Source organism: Ostrea edulis, chromosome 2 (genome assembly GCF_947568905.1).
Source record: "Ostrea edulis chromosome 2, xbOstEdul1.1, whole genome shotgun sequence".
NCBI lineage: Eukaryota > Metazoa > Mollusca > Bivalvia > Ostreida > Ostreidae > Ostrea > Ostrea edulis.
Window position 1 is genome coordinate 98,042,272 of NC_079165.1, and position 21,195 is coordinate 98,063,466.

At 34.2% G+C, this 21,195-nt stretch overlaps 3 protein-coding genes across 3 annotated transcripts; 2 read left to right on the forward strand and 1 right to left on the reverse strand.

The window, feature by feature from the left end:
- Positions 1-6,479, forward strand: LOC125678961 (proteasome subunit beta type-7-like). Its single transcript, XM_056155699.1, has 7 exons — positions 1-821; positions 913-1,010; positions 2,328-2,468; positions 2,709-2,824; positions 3,024-3,082; positions 3,364-3,515; positions 6,259-6,479. Exons 1-7 carry the CDS (start codon positions 747-749, stop codon positions 6,374-6,376), a joined length of 759 nt encoding a protein of 252 aa, XP_056011674.1. The 5' UTR covers positions 1-746; the 3' UTR covers positions 6,377-6,479.
- A 245-nt stretch (positions 6,480-6,724) lies between these two features.
- On the reverse strand, positions 6,725-8,821 carry LOC125678960 (protein FAM78B-like). The gene is made up of 3 exons (XM_048917785.2): positions 8,521-8,821; positions 7,960-8,073; positions 6,725-7,479 (listed from the first exon to the last, which is right to left on the reverse strand). Exons 1-3 carry the CDS (start codon positions 8,712-8,714, stop codon positions 6,891-6,893), a joined length of 897 nt encoding a protein of 298 aa, XP_048773742.2. The 5' UTR covers positions 8,715-8,821; the 3' UTR covers positions 6,725-6,890.
- A 191-nt stretch (positions 8,822-9,012) lies between these two features.
- LOC125678962 (polyisoprenoid diphosphate/phosphate phosphohydrolase PLPP6-like) lies at positions 9,013-14,189 on the forward strand. Its single transcript, XM_048917787.2, has 2 exons — positions 9,013-9,427; positions 10,903-14,189. Exons 1-2 carry the CDS (start codon positions 9,127-9,129, stop codon positions 11,283-11,285), a joined length of 684 nt encoding a protein of 227 aa, XP_048773744.1. The 5' UTR covers positions 9,013-9,126; the 3' UTR covers positions 11,286-14,189.
- Positions 14,190-21,195: the final 7,006 nt, after the last annotated feature.

Sequence of the window (21,195 nt, forward strand, 5' to 3'; positions counted from 1 at the left end):
CCACATCTTTCCCACACAATTTCTTGAGAACCATTCACTCGATCATAGTGATATTTGAAATTTCATATGTAGGTTGGTTTTATCTAGAAGAAGACCCCTATTGATTTTGAGGTCAAAGATCAAGGATCGATCCACTCTAAACATAGGAAGAGAAATCTTGAGAACCCTTTCCTTGACAGATATCAGACTTGGTACACTGGTACTAAGGAGTAGATGACTCCTATTGATTTTGAGGGCACATGGTCATTTAGGTCAAGGGTGAAACTGAACCTAGGAAGATATTGTTTGCTCAATATTTTGCAAACTTTTTGCTTGAAAGACATCAAACTTTGTACACTGGTACATCAATCATAAAGCGTAGATGACCCCCTATTAATTTTGGGTTTGTGTGGCCAAGGGTCAAACTGGACATGGTAATATATTGTCTCCTATATTTTAAGAATCATTTGCTTGATTGACATCAAACTTGGTATACTGGTAAATCCTAAGGAGTAGATGACCCCTTTTGATTTTTAGGTTACATGGTCAAAAGTCAAGGGTCAATCCACTCTGGACAAAGGAAGATATTGTCCTGCTCCGTATCTTGAATATGGTTTGGCACTACTCAATTAAATTATTGTGTTTAACCCTTTTCAATTTTGTACCACAGGGGGCATATATGTTTTACAAGCATTTCTTGTTTCTTTTGTGCAACAATTCAGGAAAATTTTATAACTTATGTTACTTTAATTATTTTCAGGAATCAGATGTTTGAAGAACGAGGAATAAAAGCCCCAACTGCTTACAAAACTGGAACTACAATTGTTGGAGTTGTTTACAAGGTAAGTCAGAATGATAAGAATGTAAGCGAATTATCTTTGATTGAATGTGTATTGTATTACTGAAATTATTGTATTGTATCATTGCTTTTAGGATGGTGTTGTGCTGGGAGCAGACACCAGAGCCACAGAAGACACAGTGGTGGCAGACAAAAACTGCAGCAAAATCCACTACATCGCAGATAATATATAGTGAGTCACTCTGGTGATTATAATGTAAAACTGATACGGTACCGATTTTGATGCACCAGATGCGTATTTTGACAAATAATGTCTCTTCAGTGATGCTCAAGCTGAAATAACAATAAACTTGTAAGAACTAAATGGAAAAACAGAGTGCCAAAAACTGGAGTCAAATTTGTCCAAGGATCAGAGCTATGCATGAGGGAGATAATCCTTAATTTTGAACAGCAATTGAATATACATCCGTATTTTCAAGCTAGTAACGAAGTACTTAGGTACTGGGCTGTAGAGACCCTCGGGGACTAACAGTCCACCAGCAGAGGCCTCAACCCAGTATAAAATAAACTCTCAGGAAAATCTTCTGTTACACTAGACTTTAAAATTGTGTGCAGCTTCCAACCCAAAATTCTTATTGTATTTTGGTAGGTCCATCCATTTATTGTAGTTTGTGAACGTTTGTTTGAAATGTATCCCTTTGTGCAATTTTATTTCAGTTTTCTTTTTTTTTTTTTTTTTTTTAGAAATATAAACAAATAATTTGTAGTAGTATTTTTATTATTTAAAAGGAAGACTTTGTCACATGCTTTATTTATTCAGTCATACTGACAGAGAATATTTTAATTATCAATAGTTTCATGTTAATCATGTTTGTCCTGACAGGATTAAAGGTTCATTTTTATTAAATATTGAAAAGTTGTTGGATAATTATTGCAATATTTTATCAATGATTTTAAAAACTAAAATTTGTTGAATTCTGAAATGTGTATGATTTCACTAAGTAAAATAGAAAAAAAAATGCAAAACATCAGATTAATAGACATTCTGCAGTCTAAAATTTATATTGCACTAGAAAATATACTTCCATTTTTCCGTTACCAAAAAAAAAAAAAGGATTTAAAACCCCCACAACTATCAACTTTGATTGATCAGTAAAAAGTTTCCAAAATTTTGATAGTGGAAATTAGACATAAGTTTCTGTAGTCTTGAATTCATATTCAACCTTTTTTTTTCTTTTGAATTTAATGATTTCATTAAGTCAAAATTTAAAACCTCTTAAAAGACCCCGTTTTTTTACCCTATGGTTACCTGATAAGTAGGCATGGTCTTACTCTGATTAGCACAGGTACCATTTACATGCAGTGCTTCTTTTACTTAATGACATCTGGATATTTTCAGAACAATAAGAATTTCTTTCTTGGGTCACAGTTTCATAATGTACCAAAACAATTACCATATTCCCTTTCAGAAGTTGCTGGTACTTAGAGTGTGAGTTGAACGACTGTTTTAAAAATAGATGCATAATAAAACAATTTTCATCATTAACAGTTGCTGTGGTGCTGGAACAGCAGCAGATACAGAAATGACCACTCAAATGATTTCCTCTCAGTTGGAGCTTCACAGACTGAACACAGGACGAAAACCACGGGTGTGCACAGCTAACAGACTCCTTAAGCAGATGTTATTTAGGTACGAATGAAGCACGATCGTTTCATACGATGTATTTTAGACTCGTAGGTATATAAAGAACTTGGTACATTTTTCATTACAGTACTCATTCCTCACACTTTGAACCCATAAACAAAGAAATTAAATCACTGATCATGTTAAAAATTACTTCTGAAGTAGAGATAGAATCAGATTGTAATATAGAAATAAAGTGTTGAAAGAGCTTTATTAGGTGGGGCTTTTTTTTGGCTCTGCTTTTAGGTACCAGGGCTACATCAGTGCAGCATTGGTCCTTGGTGGTGTTGACTCGACTGGTCCTCATCTATACAGTGTATATCCTCATGGATCCACCGACAAACTTCCTTATGTGACTATGGGTAAGTAGTACGTCGAAAGCTATACTTTTACCAAAATGATTTTAATGATGTTATGTCCACCTATGCATGTAATTTCATTTGTCACAAAATATTTAGGTCAAATTTTGTTGTTTGAAATTTTGGTTGATTTTATTTGTGAACTGTTGAAATTAACATCCTTTGTTTTACTGTTTGGTCATACTATCTTCTGTATTTATAGGTTCGGGGTCTTTAGCAGCAATGGCAGTTTTTGAGAGAGGATTCAAGCCAAACATGGAGGTAAATTGTTGTTATATAGCCAAACAATATTTAGTGTTTGTTAAAGACTTGGGGGGGGGGGGGGGGGGGGGGGTCCTATGACTGAAGGATGGTTTAGTGGATTTCCCCATCAAGAGTTCCATTGTGAAGTGGTAAAAGGGGTGGATGGATGTGAACTGAAACACTTGATAAACCACTGCATAGTGGAGAGCATAAATGCTGCTAGGACATCTTTTGTTACAGTTATACCAGTGTAATGATTTACTTATGCAGATTTTTTTTTCCATGTAAATATTTAACAGAAAGAGGAGGCAAAAAAACTTGTAAGAGATGCAATAGCTGCTGGTATATTTAATGATCTGGGATCAGGAAGTAATGTAGATGTCTGTGTCATCACTAAAGACAAAGTGGAATACCTGAGACCTTACGATGAGGCTAATCTCAAAGGACAAAGGTAAAGTCATTATCCTTCATATTCATCTCCAATGATGTGAACTAAATCTTTAACAGTGAAGTGCATGTTCATATTATTAGTTTAATTCTTGTTCTACCACTACTCTTTTATAAATGTTCTGTTGATGATAACATTTTATTTGATCACCTTGGTTACTCGGGCGATCTTTTGCCATTGATCAGCATCTGTCACTACACATCATCTGTCAGGCATTAACAATGGAACATTTTAACTCATTCTTGATAACTACCCTTCCAATTCTTTTCAAATTTGGAATGAAGCATCTTTGAGACAACAATTGTAATTTTGGGGACTCCTGCACCCACAAGGCCTTGGGGATGGGGCAAAAACTGTTACATGAATTGACTTATTTTAGAAATATTTTCTCTACAGACATCTGTTAAAGAAAAACTAAATGCAGATAGTCATGTAGAGCAGGAAGGCTTCAACGAAAATCATAAATTTCATAATCCCTGGGGCAGAGGTTTTGACTGCATATTTTTTTACCCGTTTAAAATAAGCCTAACTTGGCATAGTGTTAAAATATACTTGTATAAAACATTTAGATACCATCTTCTTAAATGTTATTGAAACATGTGAATGGATCACAGGGGCTAAGCCCGTTTTGGGCCCGAACTCTGTGATACCATAAATATAGAAAGGGGTCTAACTCTGACACAGATAAAAAACTAACCACTCGCTTCAAATGCCTAAAAAATCTTAAACTAGGTAAGCTTTGCGTAATTTGTCGTTTTCCTTGCATAGATTAATGTTTTAACTACTTGCATGCCAAATTTCAAGTCACTGGTTCTTAAAATAACAAAGATATACGTCATCGTTCTCTCGATTACTAGGACATTTACCGGTCCAGGTCATGGAGTCGTTTCTCGCCTATGACAGCAGCGAAATTCAGACCAGTATGGAAGATTTCGGACCTGTCAATTAAAATTTCACATCAATTATACGCTACTTACTTCCTCATATTTTGATAATGTTCTTCGTGTAGACGTTACACGACTTATTTTTCCTTAGCAGCATAAACTGTTGACAAGATCTGCCATTTTAATGAATACACTAAATACCCGAAATGTCTAAAACTTTAAAGAAGGGGGGAGTGGGTAATAATAATCTAAATGAAATAGAATAAACAAAAACAAAAAATTAAAAAAGCAAAGAAATAATGTTCAATTTCCTTCTCTAAGTGCAATATCACAAGAATAATGTTTTGATCAGTTTTAAGGTATTTGAGATTTTACGTCTATCGGGTATTTAGTGTATTCATTAAAATGGCAGGTCTTGTCAACAGTTGATGCTGCTAAGGAAAAATAAGTCGTGTAACGTCTACACGAAGAACATTATTAAAATATGAGGAAGTAAGTAGCGTATAATTGATGTTAAATTTAATTGACAGGTCCGAAATCTTCCATACTAGTCTGAATTTCGCTGCTGTCATAGGCGAGAAACGACTCCGTGACCTGGACCGGTAAATGTCCTAGTAAAAATAAACAAGTGAAATCGAGAGAACGATGACGTATATCTTTGTTATTTTAAGAACCAGTGACTTGAAATTTGGCATGCAAGTAGTTAAAACATTAATCTATGCAAGGAAAACGACAAATTACGCATAGCTTACCTAGTTTAAGATTTTTTAGGCATTTGAAGCGAGTGGTTAGTTTTTTATCTGTGTCAGAGTAGACCCCTTTCTATATTTATGGTATCACAGAAACTAAATGTGGTTTGTGTAATTTGTTGGTCTTGCATAGATAAATTAAATAGGTTGATCCCTTTCGATATTGTATCACAGAGTTCAGATATTTAGATATTTAGAAGGATCGGATAGCCCTGATTTCATGATGGCAGGGTAGGGGTTTTGGTACCAGGATGGGGCCAAAATGGTCCTAGTGACTGTCTCTCATTTGAAAGACTTTTATCATTTTGATGATACTAGTTATATAAATCCTAAATACATATTAACAAAAAGCAGAAAGGGATGTACCAAAACTTGAGATTTCACAATCCCAAGGTTCTGACTTTAGGGTGGGTCCAAAATAGTCATGTAGTGCAACATGTAATATACCGTATAAGCAGAATTTTTTGGCGAGGATTTGATTTTGGCATTATTAGCGAAAGTGATGAGGTCGCTAAAATTGGATATAGCCAACTATTTACTCCATATCGGAGGTAATAGCTATCTTCCTTGAAATTTTAAAGTAGCTAAATTTGTGTCTTGCTAAAAATACCACTTATACGTTATACATATATAATATGTATGTATTTAGTCTTTCATCAATCTAGGCATTTTCAGGGCAGTTGTGTTTTAAGAACATCTTGTTTTATACTGCTACTGGATATTAGAATTTAGCTTAGATATGCAAAACAGGAAAATTATTATTCATACACACTGGGGCTAAGCCCGTTTTGGGCCCGAACTCTGTGATACCATAAATATAGAAAGGGGTCCGACTCACATAAAAAAAACTACCCACTCGCTTCAAATTCCTAAAAAAAAAAATCAGAAACTAAATGTGGTTTGTGTAATTTGTTGGTCTTGCATAGATAAATTAAATAGGTTGATCCCTTTCGATATTGTATCAGAGTTCAGGCCCAAAATGGGCTTAGTCCCTGTGTACATACATGTACATTTGTCCATGTCCTTGAAGCTAGTGATATTTTTCAGCCACCTGTGGGCCTTGTTTGACTTATGGTGAAATTGAAATGAGTTTTTTGGGCATCTTTCTTTCAGACAAGGATCATATAGATACAAGAAGGGAACAACTGCAGTTCTCAAGACAGAGGTGAAGAAAATTCCTTTTGACGTTGTAAAGACAACGGTAAAGGCTGAACCTATGGAAACAGTCTAATATCATATAAAATGGACATTTGTGCGTTGAATAAAGCCTCGGAGTGCTTTTGTAATATGTACTTCTTTTGTCACTTTACGTTTAATAAATATTCTCATCTCATGATCGAAGTTATTATTTATATTTGTCATGCTTAGAGGTTACTTATACTCCTCCTAGGCACCTGATCCCACCTCTGGTATATCCAGGGGTCCGTGTTTGTCTGATCCCACCTCTGGTATATCCAGGGGTCCGTGTTTGCCCAACTCTCTATTTTGTATTGTTTATAGGAGTTATGAGATCGATCACTGTTCGTTATCTTCACCTTTCATCGAACTATGTATTCTTAGCTAGACAAGAGAGCTGGTGAACATCATGCACAATTTATTTATTATATATGCTATCAAAATTTTAGTATATATATGCCCTGCATGCAGTAAAAATTTCATACAAAAGAATATGATATAGAAAGAAAAAAAAATTCTAAAATGGCATATCACAGACTGAAAATTGCCCTGATGATAAAATGTTTGCATCACAGCTTGCAAAGCTTGCTGTCAAAACGGATGACTTGTTCCTCCAATGGTTTATCTTTCTTCCACACTGAGGGAATGATAAGCACTTCTGGACCCCTCTTTGGTCTCCAGATCAAAACTTGAGCACTATTTGCATTTGGAGGCATCAAAGCACAACGTGGTATTGGAATTTTGTTTTCCAGCACATCAGGTTGTTTTGGAATGGGGTTACTGATCAACTTGGCTCTTTGACCCTGGGGCTTGGTGGGATCTACAGCTATTTCTAAGAACATATTCCAACGCACTGTCTTCAGAATGTATGCCTTGTGATCAGACATATTCCAGGCTACCAGCCAGACATAAAATGTCTGATTTCTGCAAATATGAGTGAGATTGGGTACAGTTTGGTTGCGATTGGCAGGGTTTCTCCATGTGACATGAGGATGGAAGTTGTCATTCATGGCAATGGTAGCTGACTGGTACATCTTGCATGGTCCTTCGAAGATGACGGTCTCATTACGAGATCCATACCAAGGATAATGATGACCATCACAATCGCTTATCATTGACTGCTGACCACTAGTCAGTTCTGGAAACTCCCAGCTTGTGCTGAAAGGAGAATATTACATGTATTAAATGCCTTCATGGTATAACCCAACTCCATTTTAACTTTCAGTAAATGGTGGTTTAACAAATTATTTGATAGATGGAATGAAGAACAATTGGAACTTTTACAATTTTTATTAATGCCTAGCTGAATATATACATGTATTATGTTTTACATCTACTGAACATCGTGACACGTAGGTGTTTGAAAATTGGTAAAAATGGTATTGCCTTAGTTTTAAACGTTTGGATGGTGAAAATTAAATGAACATTTGTGACCAATTCTACCAATATGTAGGTTTAGATTGTGTATAGTATTGAATGCAAAAGAAATTAAAGGTGTACTTTAAAATTTCAAGGCCTGAAAATTATGTCCTACCTACAGTAATCTTTTTTTTCCCTGCACATAATAAATGAAACACTACAAATTAAGCTTTAGACCAGTACCTGAAGGTCAGCTACATGTAATTGAAATAGACTTACAATCCTTCATCCCCATAGGTGTTATGAAACATCATGTCTGTACAAGCTTGGATCCAGCCTACTTTCCACATCTGTGTGTCATTCATTGGTGACATCTCTATTGTTGCACTGACTCTACAATAATTAATGTTTTCAAATGAATGAATCACAAACTGTAATATACATATTCAATTGGTCATAGTTCAAAAAAAACATTTTCGATGCTCTTAATCAATACTGAATAGGTGATATCACTTTTATTATTTTTTTTTAAATTGAATGTATGATAGTCACCATAGGCGTAGCTTGGGTTCGAATATTACCGAGGTAGGGGGGTCTGGGGGGCGCAACCCCCTAGAAGCTATCGACATTTTAACAACGTAAAAGGTGGGTTTTTTTTTTTTTACCAAGGCAGCTGCCTCGGTTGCCTCAATGGAAGCTACGCCACTGAGATGTCACTTAATATTCAAATAGGTGATATCTCTTGATCAGTGTCGGATTTAAGGGGGGGGGGGGGGGGGGGGGGGGGAGCAGACAGTGTCAGACTGATTATATTGATGAAAATACTGAAGTTATAGTTACCTAAAATTTGGTGTTCTGTACTTTAACACTGATGCTGAACTTTCATCAATAGATGTTGCATGCTTTTCTATTTTGGCATGAAAGTTGAGAACTCTAATCTTCTGGTGAACTTCTTTCGAGTTATCTGTACCGATCGCAGTTTGTTTACACCATTCTTCCGGGATATTTGCGCAAACAGTCGGTTTTCCTTCCATTTTAAAGATTTCTGTCTTTACCTTGCAGAGGAAATAGCAGAAGAGATAGTTTAATTAAGCCGCCCGTAGACGATTGTAATTTCCCGCTTCCCGAAATACTTTGCGAGGTGATTGTACGTCACAGTGAACCCACGTGGAAAAAATCTTTGAATATTTCTTTTTCACATATAATTTTGTAGAACTATAATATTTCTATAGTTATGTTATGTTATATAAAAACTATTACCATAAATATTATTTTAAAGAAATGAATTTTGTAACTAATATAAACAAATATGTATAAATAGTAACATATCCCACAATTCCATGTGCAACTTCCGAATTTGAATATGGCATCACGCTGGTGAGTCGGTAAATTGTTGCGCATTGGAAATGACTTTATAGCTCATATATATTCAAGCATCCAATTGCAATGTCTGCAATTCAGCGAAGAAAGAGGCGTGCAAATGGAGGTCACAGAAAAGACACACCTGATGTAAAAATTATGAAATCCATGGACTCCTTTGCTCGATCGATCTCGTCAATAGATTACCAATTGACGCAGAAATTCAGTATATGTGCCAGACCAAACTCTCAGATGGGCGGTTTAAGACCCCTAATGAAATTACTGGAGATATCATGCCACGGAATCCCGTGGTTGTTGGGAACTGTTGTGTTGCTTTTATCTGTTCACAAACCTGAACATTTAGAAATCCTAATGAATTTGTTAATCGGTAAGATATTGTGGTGCAGCACCATTGGATAATTTAATACATAATTCAGTTTTATTCGCAACCCCTATTATGATATAAATACTAAATAGCATTACTCATGAAAATCACTGCCTTCAAAACATGATTACACATAGGGAGGTGAACAGTCCATATCTCGTATCCATTATGTTCTCAATCTTTATATAAATATCTAAGTTTAGAACGTAATGGATTTATAAGAAGTCCCTGTGTCTCTCCCATATCCCTCTTTTTTCTCTCTCTTCTTCCTACTTCCTCTCCAGGAATAGACATATTCTTTTTGTCTTACTTGCCCAAGTAAAGCAAATCAAACTTTCAATTGTCCGAATAAATGACCTTGTGGTCCAAATTTTTACTCTGATACACCTTTCAACCAGTAATTTTGATTATCCCTCTTTGTGGATTTTCCCTCGGGCTCCCTATGCTACCAATATTGTATAAAGAGCTGACAACTGTGAATTATAACTAATGATACAGGGTTTGACACTAAGGCACGTCCGACCGACCGAGACTACTAAATGATAGGTCCGGTCGGGTAAAATGTTTATTTACTAGTCCGACTGGTCGTGTTAAAAATATAAACAAATTTAAGAAACTTTACTTTAAATCATAAGATATTTTATTCATAACAAAAATAACTGTTTATAATAATAATAATTTGCGAGCAATTTTGAACCGCATGATGACACAATCTCTATCTTTAGTTCTAATTAGTCACGGTCGTAAGTGATGTTCAACGATATCTACACATTGTTAATGTGTGTAAAGTTATGTTTTGGTTAAATAGAATTATTGAATTCATTTTCACTAAAAAAAACACCAAAACAGTTCATTTGAATTGAATATAAGAAAGTGTTTATTAAACATATGTGTGGGAATGTCTATATAATCAAATATGAAATCTCGTCCTCAATGAAAGCAAAAGATGTCTCAAGAAAGAAAAAAAGGAAAACGTTGGGATGAAACAAAGCAGGGCTTATGAAATAGAAATTTTTAAAAAAAATATTGAGGTCAATTTATTCTAAATGGATTAAAGAATTTCCGTGCCGTTAAAAATTTAAAGAAACTGAAAATAGGGTTGAAAGTAAAAGCATCAAATTGAATGACGAGATTAAAGATTTTTTTGAGAGAATTAAACGCATTTTAGTTCAAACTTAACGTTTTTCATTTAAATTAAGTACATGTATTTAGGGGGATGTCTTGATTTTTCTACACAAGCCCCTGTGGAATTATAATTTTAAAGTTAAAGACTACATTGGTGAAAGGCTGTAATGACAGTATTAATAAATGCATTAAGACTGGGTCTGAGACTTTGCCATGCTTTATATAGATGATATTTGTCTGGGTGAGGAGTATAATCTTTGATCATCAAAGATGACACTTTGTTTATAGTTGTTGCATTTATCAACTCTCCTATTTTGTAATTCATATAAATTTGGTTTTTTATTACTTTACAGGTCTTATAGGAGATCTCATCATTATTGCAGTACTAAAGATGCTAGTCCAGCGAGAGAGACCACCCCTTAACAAATCAGATATGTTTGCTACCGTATCTGTCGACAACTTCTCCTTCCCATCAGGCCATTGTTCAAGGGCTATCATGCTAGCTTACTTCTTTTCGGAGAAAGTAAATTTAGAAGCACCGATCCTTGGACTCATTGTTCTTTGGGCACTTGTGGTCTCACTCTCCAGACTTCTTCTGGGTAGACATTATTTTAGTGATGTGGTTTTTGGAATGGTTCTTGGAGCAGTTGAGTTCAAACTTTTGTCTTATTATTGGCTCTCTCAAGAGAATTGCATGTTTGTTTTAGAACCATTTTTTGCTCATTTTCACTTGTAGATTTGAAATCTGTGATGAACAAATGCATTGATTGAAAATGTTCAAAACGAGACTTAGTTGAATCGAATTATACTTCCCTTAACAGCTTCATGTGTATACTAAGTTAGATATGCAAGTAGATATATATAAAGTTTGTGTAATATACTATATACAGTTTTAAATTCTCTCCTAGTTATTTTCACAAGTTTTTTTTTTTTTTTCTTGTGGTCTAAATCCATTTTCCCAGTTTTAGATCCACAGTATTGATTTTAATTTTTGCATCTACATGTAAATGTGATAGGAATGATATGCACATATTTACTGCTGTTCAAATATCACAGTTTTTGCAGACTGTGAAAATAAGAAAATTAAACTGCAGAGAAAAATTGTTGTATATATTATATTAAAAAAGAGTCAAATACTGTAACATAATGTTTCAGTAGTCACTTTTTATTCTTTAGCGGATATGATTAATTCAGTGTGCACCAAAATCTTTTTTCAACTCGAGCCCAAAGTAGACTGTTGCATTAGTGATGGCAACAATTTACAAGCACTTTTTACTAGCAAGACTAAAAAATGTGATAAATAAATTGGCAGTTTTATTTTCAGTCATTTAGATATATGATAATTCCAGTATACAGTATATACTGTACGACAGGTGAAGATTTGTTTTCCTCTACCCTAGTCATGCTTGTTTGTTTAAAGTAGGCAGAAATGACAAATAAATAATAACAGAACCAACATGGATGGAGATCAGCTGGGATAGAATTGGGAAAATCAAAACTATATCTATTCCACTCAAGATTTAGATTTGCTTTTATTTGTTGTACATAGTAAATGTAAAAGTTTTATCAACAGTAATTAGAGGAAGAGAGCGGAAATTCTACTAGTCAAACTTAGCTAATGCTGACCTGCATTGTACTAGCCTGACCAAGTTTTTATTGGTGCTTGCCTCTGCTTGGGGAAGTCCTTTTGGTGCACGCTGTTTTGTAATTCCTGTAATATACAGTTTTACTGCTGAGATTTACCTGAGCCGCCGATCTAACCCAACTCTTTATAATATATGGTGAGCTATAAATACACCCAAACGTGCTGAAACTGTAAGTGCAATCCCTGATGGATCTAAATTTATACTGATTTGTGATCAGTGAATGAAAGCGAGTAGCAGTTTCAAATTACAGCAGATGTTAACCACTTGCATATAATAAATCTTTGGTATTTTTATTTAGCTTTAAATGTAAATGCCTAAAATCTATCATTTAACATGGAATGTTTGCATTTGTAAGTAAATTTTCAATAAACTATTATGTATTTGGCCATGAAAAGGTATTCCTGAATGATGGTCTGCAATTGTAATTTTAAACAATACGATGTATTTTAATATGCATAATTATTGTTATGAGATATAGTTTTCATAAATTTTATCCTATTTGCTTTGTGGCAGAATGTTCATTGTATAGGTCACAGTACTTGGTATTATTAATTTCTCGTGCTAATCGGAACGGACATTTTTTTTGTATCCTGTATCAATGTTGATATATAAATGACCATGTAGGTAAACTTAAGGGTAAAGTATTGATTTCAAACTTTGTAAATGGTCAAAGGGAAATATGGTGTATATATGAAAAACTGTTCTCATCTCATCATTACTGAATGTAGTGTTGCTCATAAGCTCTTAAACAACATAAATTTACAAATACTGTTAATTATTGAAGATAAAAGAATTGGGTCTAGTAGCATTTTTGTGCAGTTTATGATAATACATGTGTCAATTTGTATATTGTACTTGTATATGATTAAATCATGTATGCAGTGGCAACTTTACATTCATGATGATCCCATGTAGGGAGGGAGTTCTTGTTAAAACTTGGATCCTCAGTGCATATGTTCATTTTATTTGAGTGATGTGCTGTCGGTATATTTTGATGACTCGCCACGATGATGTCAGTAAAGCAAAATGAATACTCAGTTTCCAAGGTATCAACTCTTCTATGGTAGAATAACATCATTATTCTGTTGAACACTGGCATGTGAACAGGGTATGTGTGTACTATTAATTGAAAGAGGAAAAGTTACAAAAGTTATTCCTTTTTATTTCAGCCAGAGTACATATTAGAATGGTCATAAGGAAATGATGTTATATGATTAAATCTGTTCGATCAAAACTTTTTAACAAAGGAAGGCAGTGAAGGTCATTATTTGTCCCAGGATATTTTATCCTTGATAACCTGTGAACTTTTTAAAACTAAATTTTATTTTGCTCACAGTTCAGGAGATGAGGTAGCAACTGATATTTTTCCTCTTGTCTTCACTGCGTGTGTACACAAATATCTTGCTTCTCACATGACAGTTATTTTGCACCTCGGAAATTGTGTATTGATGATAGCAGAATGCTGGATTTGATTGTAATAATTACCTGCAGTATCGCAAACCACTGGCAGTATGATAGTGTCCCACTTTTCAAGTCGCATGCAGAATTTATGTTGTAAGTTGATTTGTGAACTCAGGAAATTTTTGTCATATTGTATTTGATATGTGACATCCATGCAACATCTGAATTAAAACATCATTTTGATACAACCATCAATAAATCAAACAAAGACGGCTAAGTCATATTAAATCCTTTGATCTGCTAACTTGTTCAGCTCTGTGTAGCGATCTACTTGATCAAAGGATCTAATCTTAATTATTTTGCAAACAAATGGTTATTTCAACAGTCACTTTATATCGATTTTTATGGTGCATGTACTCCTTTCATTGCAAAGGTGATGTCCATGTTGAGAAAATGGTGTACAAAATGTAATTGAGCATTTAGAACTAGCTGTACCTGAAAAAACACTTTGTGTACATGTCTGCATGATCTCTGTAACACGATATGATTAGAATGTATGACACTGGAGTAGCAATAAATATTATTTTACTTTCCATAAAGTTCAGTCATATTTTGTAGAACACAAATAGAAACTCCCGTCCTCACCTGTGTGGAAGTACAAAATAATGTACAGGTATGTTACACTACCTCAAGGATGTAACCTGGAAAGAGCCATGGCAATCATACAGAGATGTGACTTTAACAGTGTGATAATCAGAGTACAGAGATGTAACTTTAACAGTGATAATCAGAGTACAGGGATGTAACTTTAACAATAATAATCAGAGTACAGGGATGTAACTTTAACAGAGTGATAATCAGAGTGCAGAGATGTAACTTTAACAGTGATAATCAGAGTACAGAGATGTAACTTTAACAGAGTGATAATCAGAGTACAGAGATGTAACTTTAACAGTGTGATAATCAGAGTACAGGGATGTAACTTTAACAGTGTGATAATCAGAGTACAGGGATGTAACTTTAACAGTGTGATAATCAGAGTACAGAGATGTAACTTTAACAGAGTGATAATCAGAGTACAGAGATGTAACTTTAACAGTGATAATCAGAGTACAGAGATGTAACTTTAACAGTGTGATAATCAGAGTACATAGATGTAACTTTAACAGTGATAATCAGAGTACAGAGATGTAACTTTAACAGAGTGATAATCAGAGTACAGAGATGTAACTTTAACAGAGTGATAATCAGAGTACAGGGATGTAACTTTAACAGTGTGATAATCAGAGTACAGGGATGTAACTTTAACAGAGTGATAATCAGAGTACAGGGATGTAACTTTAACAGTGTGATAATCAGAGTACAGAGATGTAACTTTAACAGTGTGATAATCAGAGTACAGAGATGTAACTTTAACAGAGTGATAATCAGAGTACAGAGATGTAACTTTAACAGAGTGATAATCAGAGTACAGAGATGTAACTTTAACCGAGTGATAATCAGAGTACAGAGATGTAACTTTAACAGTGATAATCAGAGTACAGAGATGTAACTTTAACAGTGTGATAATCAGAGTACAGAGATGTAACTTTAACAGTGATAATCAGAGTACAGAGATGTAACTTTAACAGAGTGATAATCAGAGTACAGAGATGTAACTTTAACAGAGTGATAATCAGAGTACAGAGATGTAACTTTAACAGAGTGATAATCAGAGTACAGAGATGTAACTTTAACAGAGTGATAATCAGAGTACAGAGATGTAACTTTAACAGAGTGATAATCAGAGTACAGAGATGTAACTTTAACAGAGTGATAATCAGAGTACAGAGATGTAACTTTAACAGTGATAATCAGAGTACAGAGATGTAACTTTAACAGTGTGATAATCAGAGTACAGAGATGTAACTTTAACAGTGATAATCAGAATACAGAGATGTAACTTTAACAGAGTGATAATCAGAGTACAGAGATGTAACTTTAACAGTGATAATCAGAGTACAGAGATGTAACTGTAACAGTGTGATAATCAGAGTAGAGATGTAACTTTAACAGTGTGATAATCAGAGTACAGAGATGTAACTTTAACAGTGATAATCAGAGTACAGAGATGTAACTTTAACAGTGATAATCAGAGTACAGAGATGTAACTTTAACAGAGTGATAATCAGAGTACAGAGATGTAACTTTAACAGAGTGATAATCAGAGTACAGAGATGTAACTTTAACAGTGTGATAATCAGAGTACAGGGATGTAACTTTAACAGTGTGATAATCAGAGTACAGGGATGTAACTTTAACAGTGATAATCAGAGTACAGAGATGTAACTTTAACAGTGTGATAATCAGAGTACAGGGATGTAACTTTAACAGTGATAATCAGAGTACAGGGATGTAACTTTAACAGTGTGATAATCAGAGTAGAGATGTAACTTTAACAGTGTGATAATCAGAGTACAGAGATGTAACTTTAACAGTGATAATCAGAGTACAGGGATGTAACTTTAACAGTGTGATAATCAGAGTACAGAGATGTAACTTTAACAGAGTGATAATCAGAGTACAGGGATGTAACTTTAACAGTGATAATCAGAGTACAGGGATGTAACTTTAACAGAGTGATAATCAGAGTACAGGGATGTAACTTTAACAGTGTGATAATCAGAGTACAGGGATGTAACTTTAACAGAGTGATAATCAGAGTACAGGGATGTAACTTTAACAGAGTGATAATCAGAGTACAGGGATGTAACTTTAACAGTGTGATAATCAGAGTACAGAGATGTAACTTTAACAGTGTGATAATCAGAGTAAATATGTAACTTTAGCAGAGTGATAATCAGAGTACAGGGATGTAACTTTAACAGAGTGATAATCAGAGTAAAGATGTAACTTTAACAGAGTGATAATCAGAGTACAGGGATGTAACTTTAACAGTGATAATCAGAGTACAGGGATGTAACTTTAACAGTGTGATAATCAAAGTACAGGGATGTAACTTTAACAGTGTGATAATCAGAGTAAAGATGTAACTTTAACAGAGTGATAATCAGAGTACAGGGATATAACTTTAACAGTGATAATCAGAGTACAGAGATGTAACTTTAACAGAGTGATAATCAGAGTACAGAGATGTAACTTTAACAGTGATGATCAGAGTACAGAGATGTAACTTTAACAGTGTGATAATCAGAGTACAGGGATGTGACTTTAACAGTGTGATAATCAGAGTACAGAGATGTAACTTTAACAGTGATAATCAGAGTACAGAGATGTAACTTTAACAGTGTGATAATCAGAGTACAGAGATGTAACTTTAACAAAGTGATAATCAGAGTACAGAGATGTAACTTTAACAGTGATAATCAGAGTACAGGGATGTAACTTTAACAGTGATAATCAGAGTACAGAGATGTAACTTTAACAGAGTGATAATCAGAGTGCAGAGATGTAACTTTAACAGTGATAATCAGAGTAGAGATGTAACTTTAACAGTGTGATAATCAGAGTACAGAGATGTAACTTTAACAGTGTGATAATCAGAGTAGAGATGTAACTTTAACAGAGTGATAATCAGAGTACAGGGATGTAACTTTAACAGTGTGATAATCAGAGTAAAGATGTAACTTTAACAGAGTGATAATCAGAATACAGAGATGTAACTTTAACAGTGATAATCAGAGTACAGAGATGTAACTTTAACAGTGTGATAATCAGAGTACATAGATGTAACTTTAACAGTGTGATAATCAGAGTACAGAGATGTAACTTTAACAGTGATAATCAGAGTACAGAGATGTAACTTTAACAGAGTGATAATTAGAGTACATAGATATAACTTTAACAGTGATAATCAGAGTACAGGGATGTAACTTTAACAGTGTGATAATCAGAGTACAGAGATGTAACTTTAACAGAGTGATAATCAGAGTGCAGAGATGTAACTTTAACAGTGATAATGAGAGTAGAGATGTAACTTTAACAGTGTGATAATCAGAGTACAGAGATGTAACTTTAACAGTGTGATAATCAGAGTAGAGATGTAACTTTAACAGAGTGATAATCAGAGTACAGGGATGTAACTTTAACAGAGTGATAATCAGAGTACAGGGATGTAACTTTAACAGTGTGATAATCAGAGTACAGAGATGTAACTTTAACAGTGATAATCAGAGTACAGAGATGTAACTTTAACAGTGTGATAATCAGAGTAGAGATGTAACTTTAACAGAGTGATAATCAGAGTACAGGGATGTAACTTTAACAGTGTGATAATCAGAGTAAAGATGTAACTTTAACAGAGTGATAATCAGAGTACAGGGATGTAACTTTAACAGTGATAATCAGAGTACAGGGATGTAACTTTAACAGTGTGATAATCAGAGTACAGAGATGTAACTTTGACAGAGTTATAATCAGAGTACAGAGATGAAACTTTAACAGTGATAATCAGAGTACAGAGATGTAACTTTAACAGAGTGATAATCAGAGTGCAGAGATGTAACTTTAACAGTGTGATAATCAGAGTAGAGATGTAACTTTAACAGAGTGATAATCAGAGTACAGGGATGTAACTTTAACAGTGATAATCAGAGTACAGGGATATAACTTTAACAGAGTGATAATCAGAGTGCAGAGATGTAACTTTAACAGTGATAATCAGAGTACAGAGATGTAACTTTAACAGTGTGATAATCAGAGTACAGAGATGTAACTTTAACAAAGTGATAATCAGAGTACAGAGATGTAACTTTAACAGTGATAATCAGAGTACAGGGATGTAACTTTAACAGTGATAATCAGAGTACAGAGATGTAACTTTAACAGAGTGATAATCAGAGTGCAGAGATGTAACTTTAACAGTGATAATCAGAGTAGAGATGTAACTTTAACAGTGTGATAATCAGAGTACAGAGATGTAACTTTAACAGTGTGATAATCAGAGTAGAGATGTAACTTTAACAGAGTGATAATCAGAGTACAGGGATGTAACTTTAACAGTGTGATAATCAGAGTAAAGATGTAACTTTAACAGAGTGATAATCAGAATACAGAGATGTAACTTTAACAGTGATAATCAGAGTACAGAGATGTAACTTTAACAGTGTGATAATCAGAGTACATAGATGTAACTTTAACAGTGTGATAATCAGAGTACAGAGATGTAACTTTAACAGTGATAATCAGAGTACAGAGATGTAACTTTAACAGAGTGATAATTAGAGTACATAGATATAACTTTAACAGTGATAATCAGAGTACAGGGATGTAACTTTAACAGTGTGATAATCAGAGTACAGAGATGTAACTTTAACAGAGTGATAATCAGAGTGCAGAGATGTAACTTTAACAGTGATAATGAGAGTAGAGATGTAACTTTAACAGTGTGATAATCAGAGTGCAGAGATGTAACTTTAACAGTGTGATAATCAGAGTAGAGATGTAACTTTAACAGAGTGATAATCAGAGTACAGGGATGTAACTTTAACAGTGTGATAATCAGAGTAAAGATGTAACTTTAACAGAGTGATAATCAGAGTACAGGGATGTAACTTTAACAGAGTGATAATCAGAGTACAGGGATGTAACTTTAACAGTGTGATAATCAGAGTACAGAGATGTAACTTTAACAGTGATAATCAGAGTACAGAGATGTAACTTTAACAGTGTGATAATCAGAGTAGAGATGTAACTTTAACAGAGTGATAATCAGAGTACAGGGATGTAACTTTAACAGTGTGATAATCAGAGTAAAGATGTAACTTTAACAGAGTGATAATCAGAGTACAGGGATGTAACTTTAACAGTGATAATCAGAGTACAGGGATGTAACTTTAACAGTGTGATAATCAGAGTACAGAGATGTAACTTTGACAGAGTTATAATCAGAGTACAGAGATGAAACTTTAACAGTGATAATCAGAGTACAGAGATGTAACTTTAACAGAGTGATAATCAGAGTGCAGAGATGTAACTTTAACAGTGTGATAATCAGAGTAGAGATGTAACTTTAACAGAGTGATAATCAGAGTACAGGGATGTAACTTTAACAGTGTGATAATCAGAGTACAGGGATATAACTTTAACAGAGTGATAATCAGAGTGCAGAGATGTAACTTTAACAGTGATAATCAGAGTACAGAGATGTAACTTTAACAGTGATAATCAGAGTACAGAGATGTAACTTTAACAGTGTGATAATCAGAGTACAGAGATGTAACTTTGACAGAGTTATAATCAGAGTACAGAGATGTAACTTCTTTAACAGAGTGATAATCAGAGTGCAGAGATGTAACTTTAACAGTGATAATCAGAGTAGAGATGTAACTTTAACAGTGTGATAATCAGAGTACAGAGATGTAACTTTAACAGTGTGATAATCAGAGTAGAGATGTAACTTTAGCAGAGTGATAATCAGAGTACAGGGATGTAACTTTAACAGTGTGATAATCAGAGTAAAGATGTAACTTTAACAGAGTGATAATCAGAGTACAGAGATGTAACTTTAACAGTGATAATCAGAGTACAGGGATATAACTTTAACAGAGTGATAATCAGAGTGCAGAGATGTAACTTTAACAGTGATAATCAGAGTACAGGGATGTAACTTTAACAGTGTGATAATCAGAGTACAGAGATGTAACTTTAACAGTGTGATAATCAGAGTAGAGATGTAACTTTAACCGAGTGATAATCAGAGTACAGGGATGTGACTTTAACAGTGTGATAATCAGAGTACAGAAATGTAACTGTAACAGTGTGATAATCAGAGTACAGAGATGTAACTTTAACAGAGTGATAATCAGAGTACAGGGATGTAACTTTAACAGTGTGATAATCAGAGTGCAGAGATGTAACTTTAACAGTGATAATCAGAGTACAGAGATGTAACTTTAACAGAGTGATAATCAGAGTACAGAAATGTAACTTTAACAGAGTGATAATCAGAATACAGGGATGTAACTTTAACAGTGATAATCAGAGTACAGGGATGTAACTTTAACAGTGATAATCAGAGTACAGGGATGTAACTTTAACAGTGATAATCAGAGTACAGAGATGTAACTGTAACAGTGTGATATTCAGAGTACAGAGATGTAACTGTAACAGTGTGATAATCAGAGTACAGAGATGTAACTGTAACAGTGTGATAATCAGAGTACAGGGATGTAACTTTAACAGTGATAATCAGAGTACAGAGATGTAACTTTGACAGAGTTATAATCAGAGTACAGAGATGTAACTTTAACAGAGTGATAATCAGAGTACAGAGATGTAACTTTGACAGAGTTATAATCAGAGTACAGAGATGTATTTTTAACAGAGTGATAATCAGAGTACAGGGATGTAACTTTAACAGTGTGATAATCAGAGTACAGAGATGTAACTGTAACAGTGTGATAATCAGAGTACAGGGATGTAACTTTAACAGTGATAATCAGAGTACAGAGATGTAACTTTGACAGAGTTATAATCAGAGTACAGAGATGTAACTTTAACAGAGTGATAATCAGAGTACAGAGATGTAACTTTGACAGAGTTATAATCAGAGTACAGAGATATATTTTTAACAGAGTGATAATCAGAGTACAGGGATGT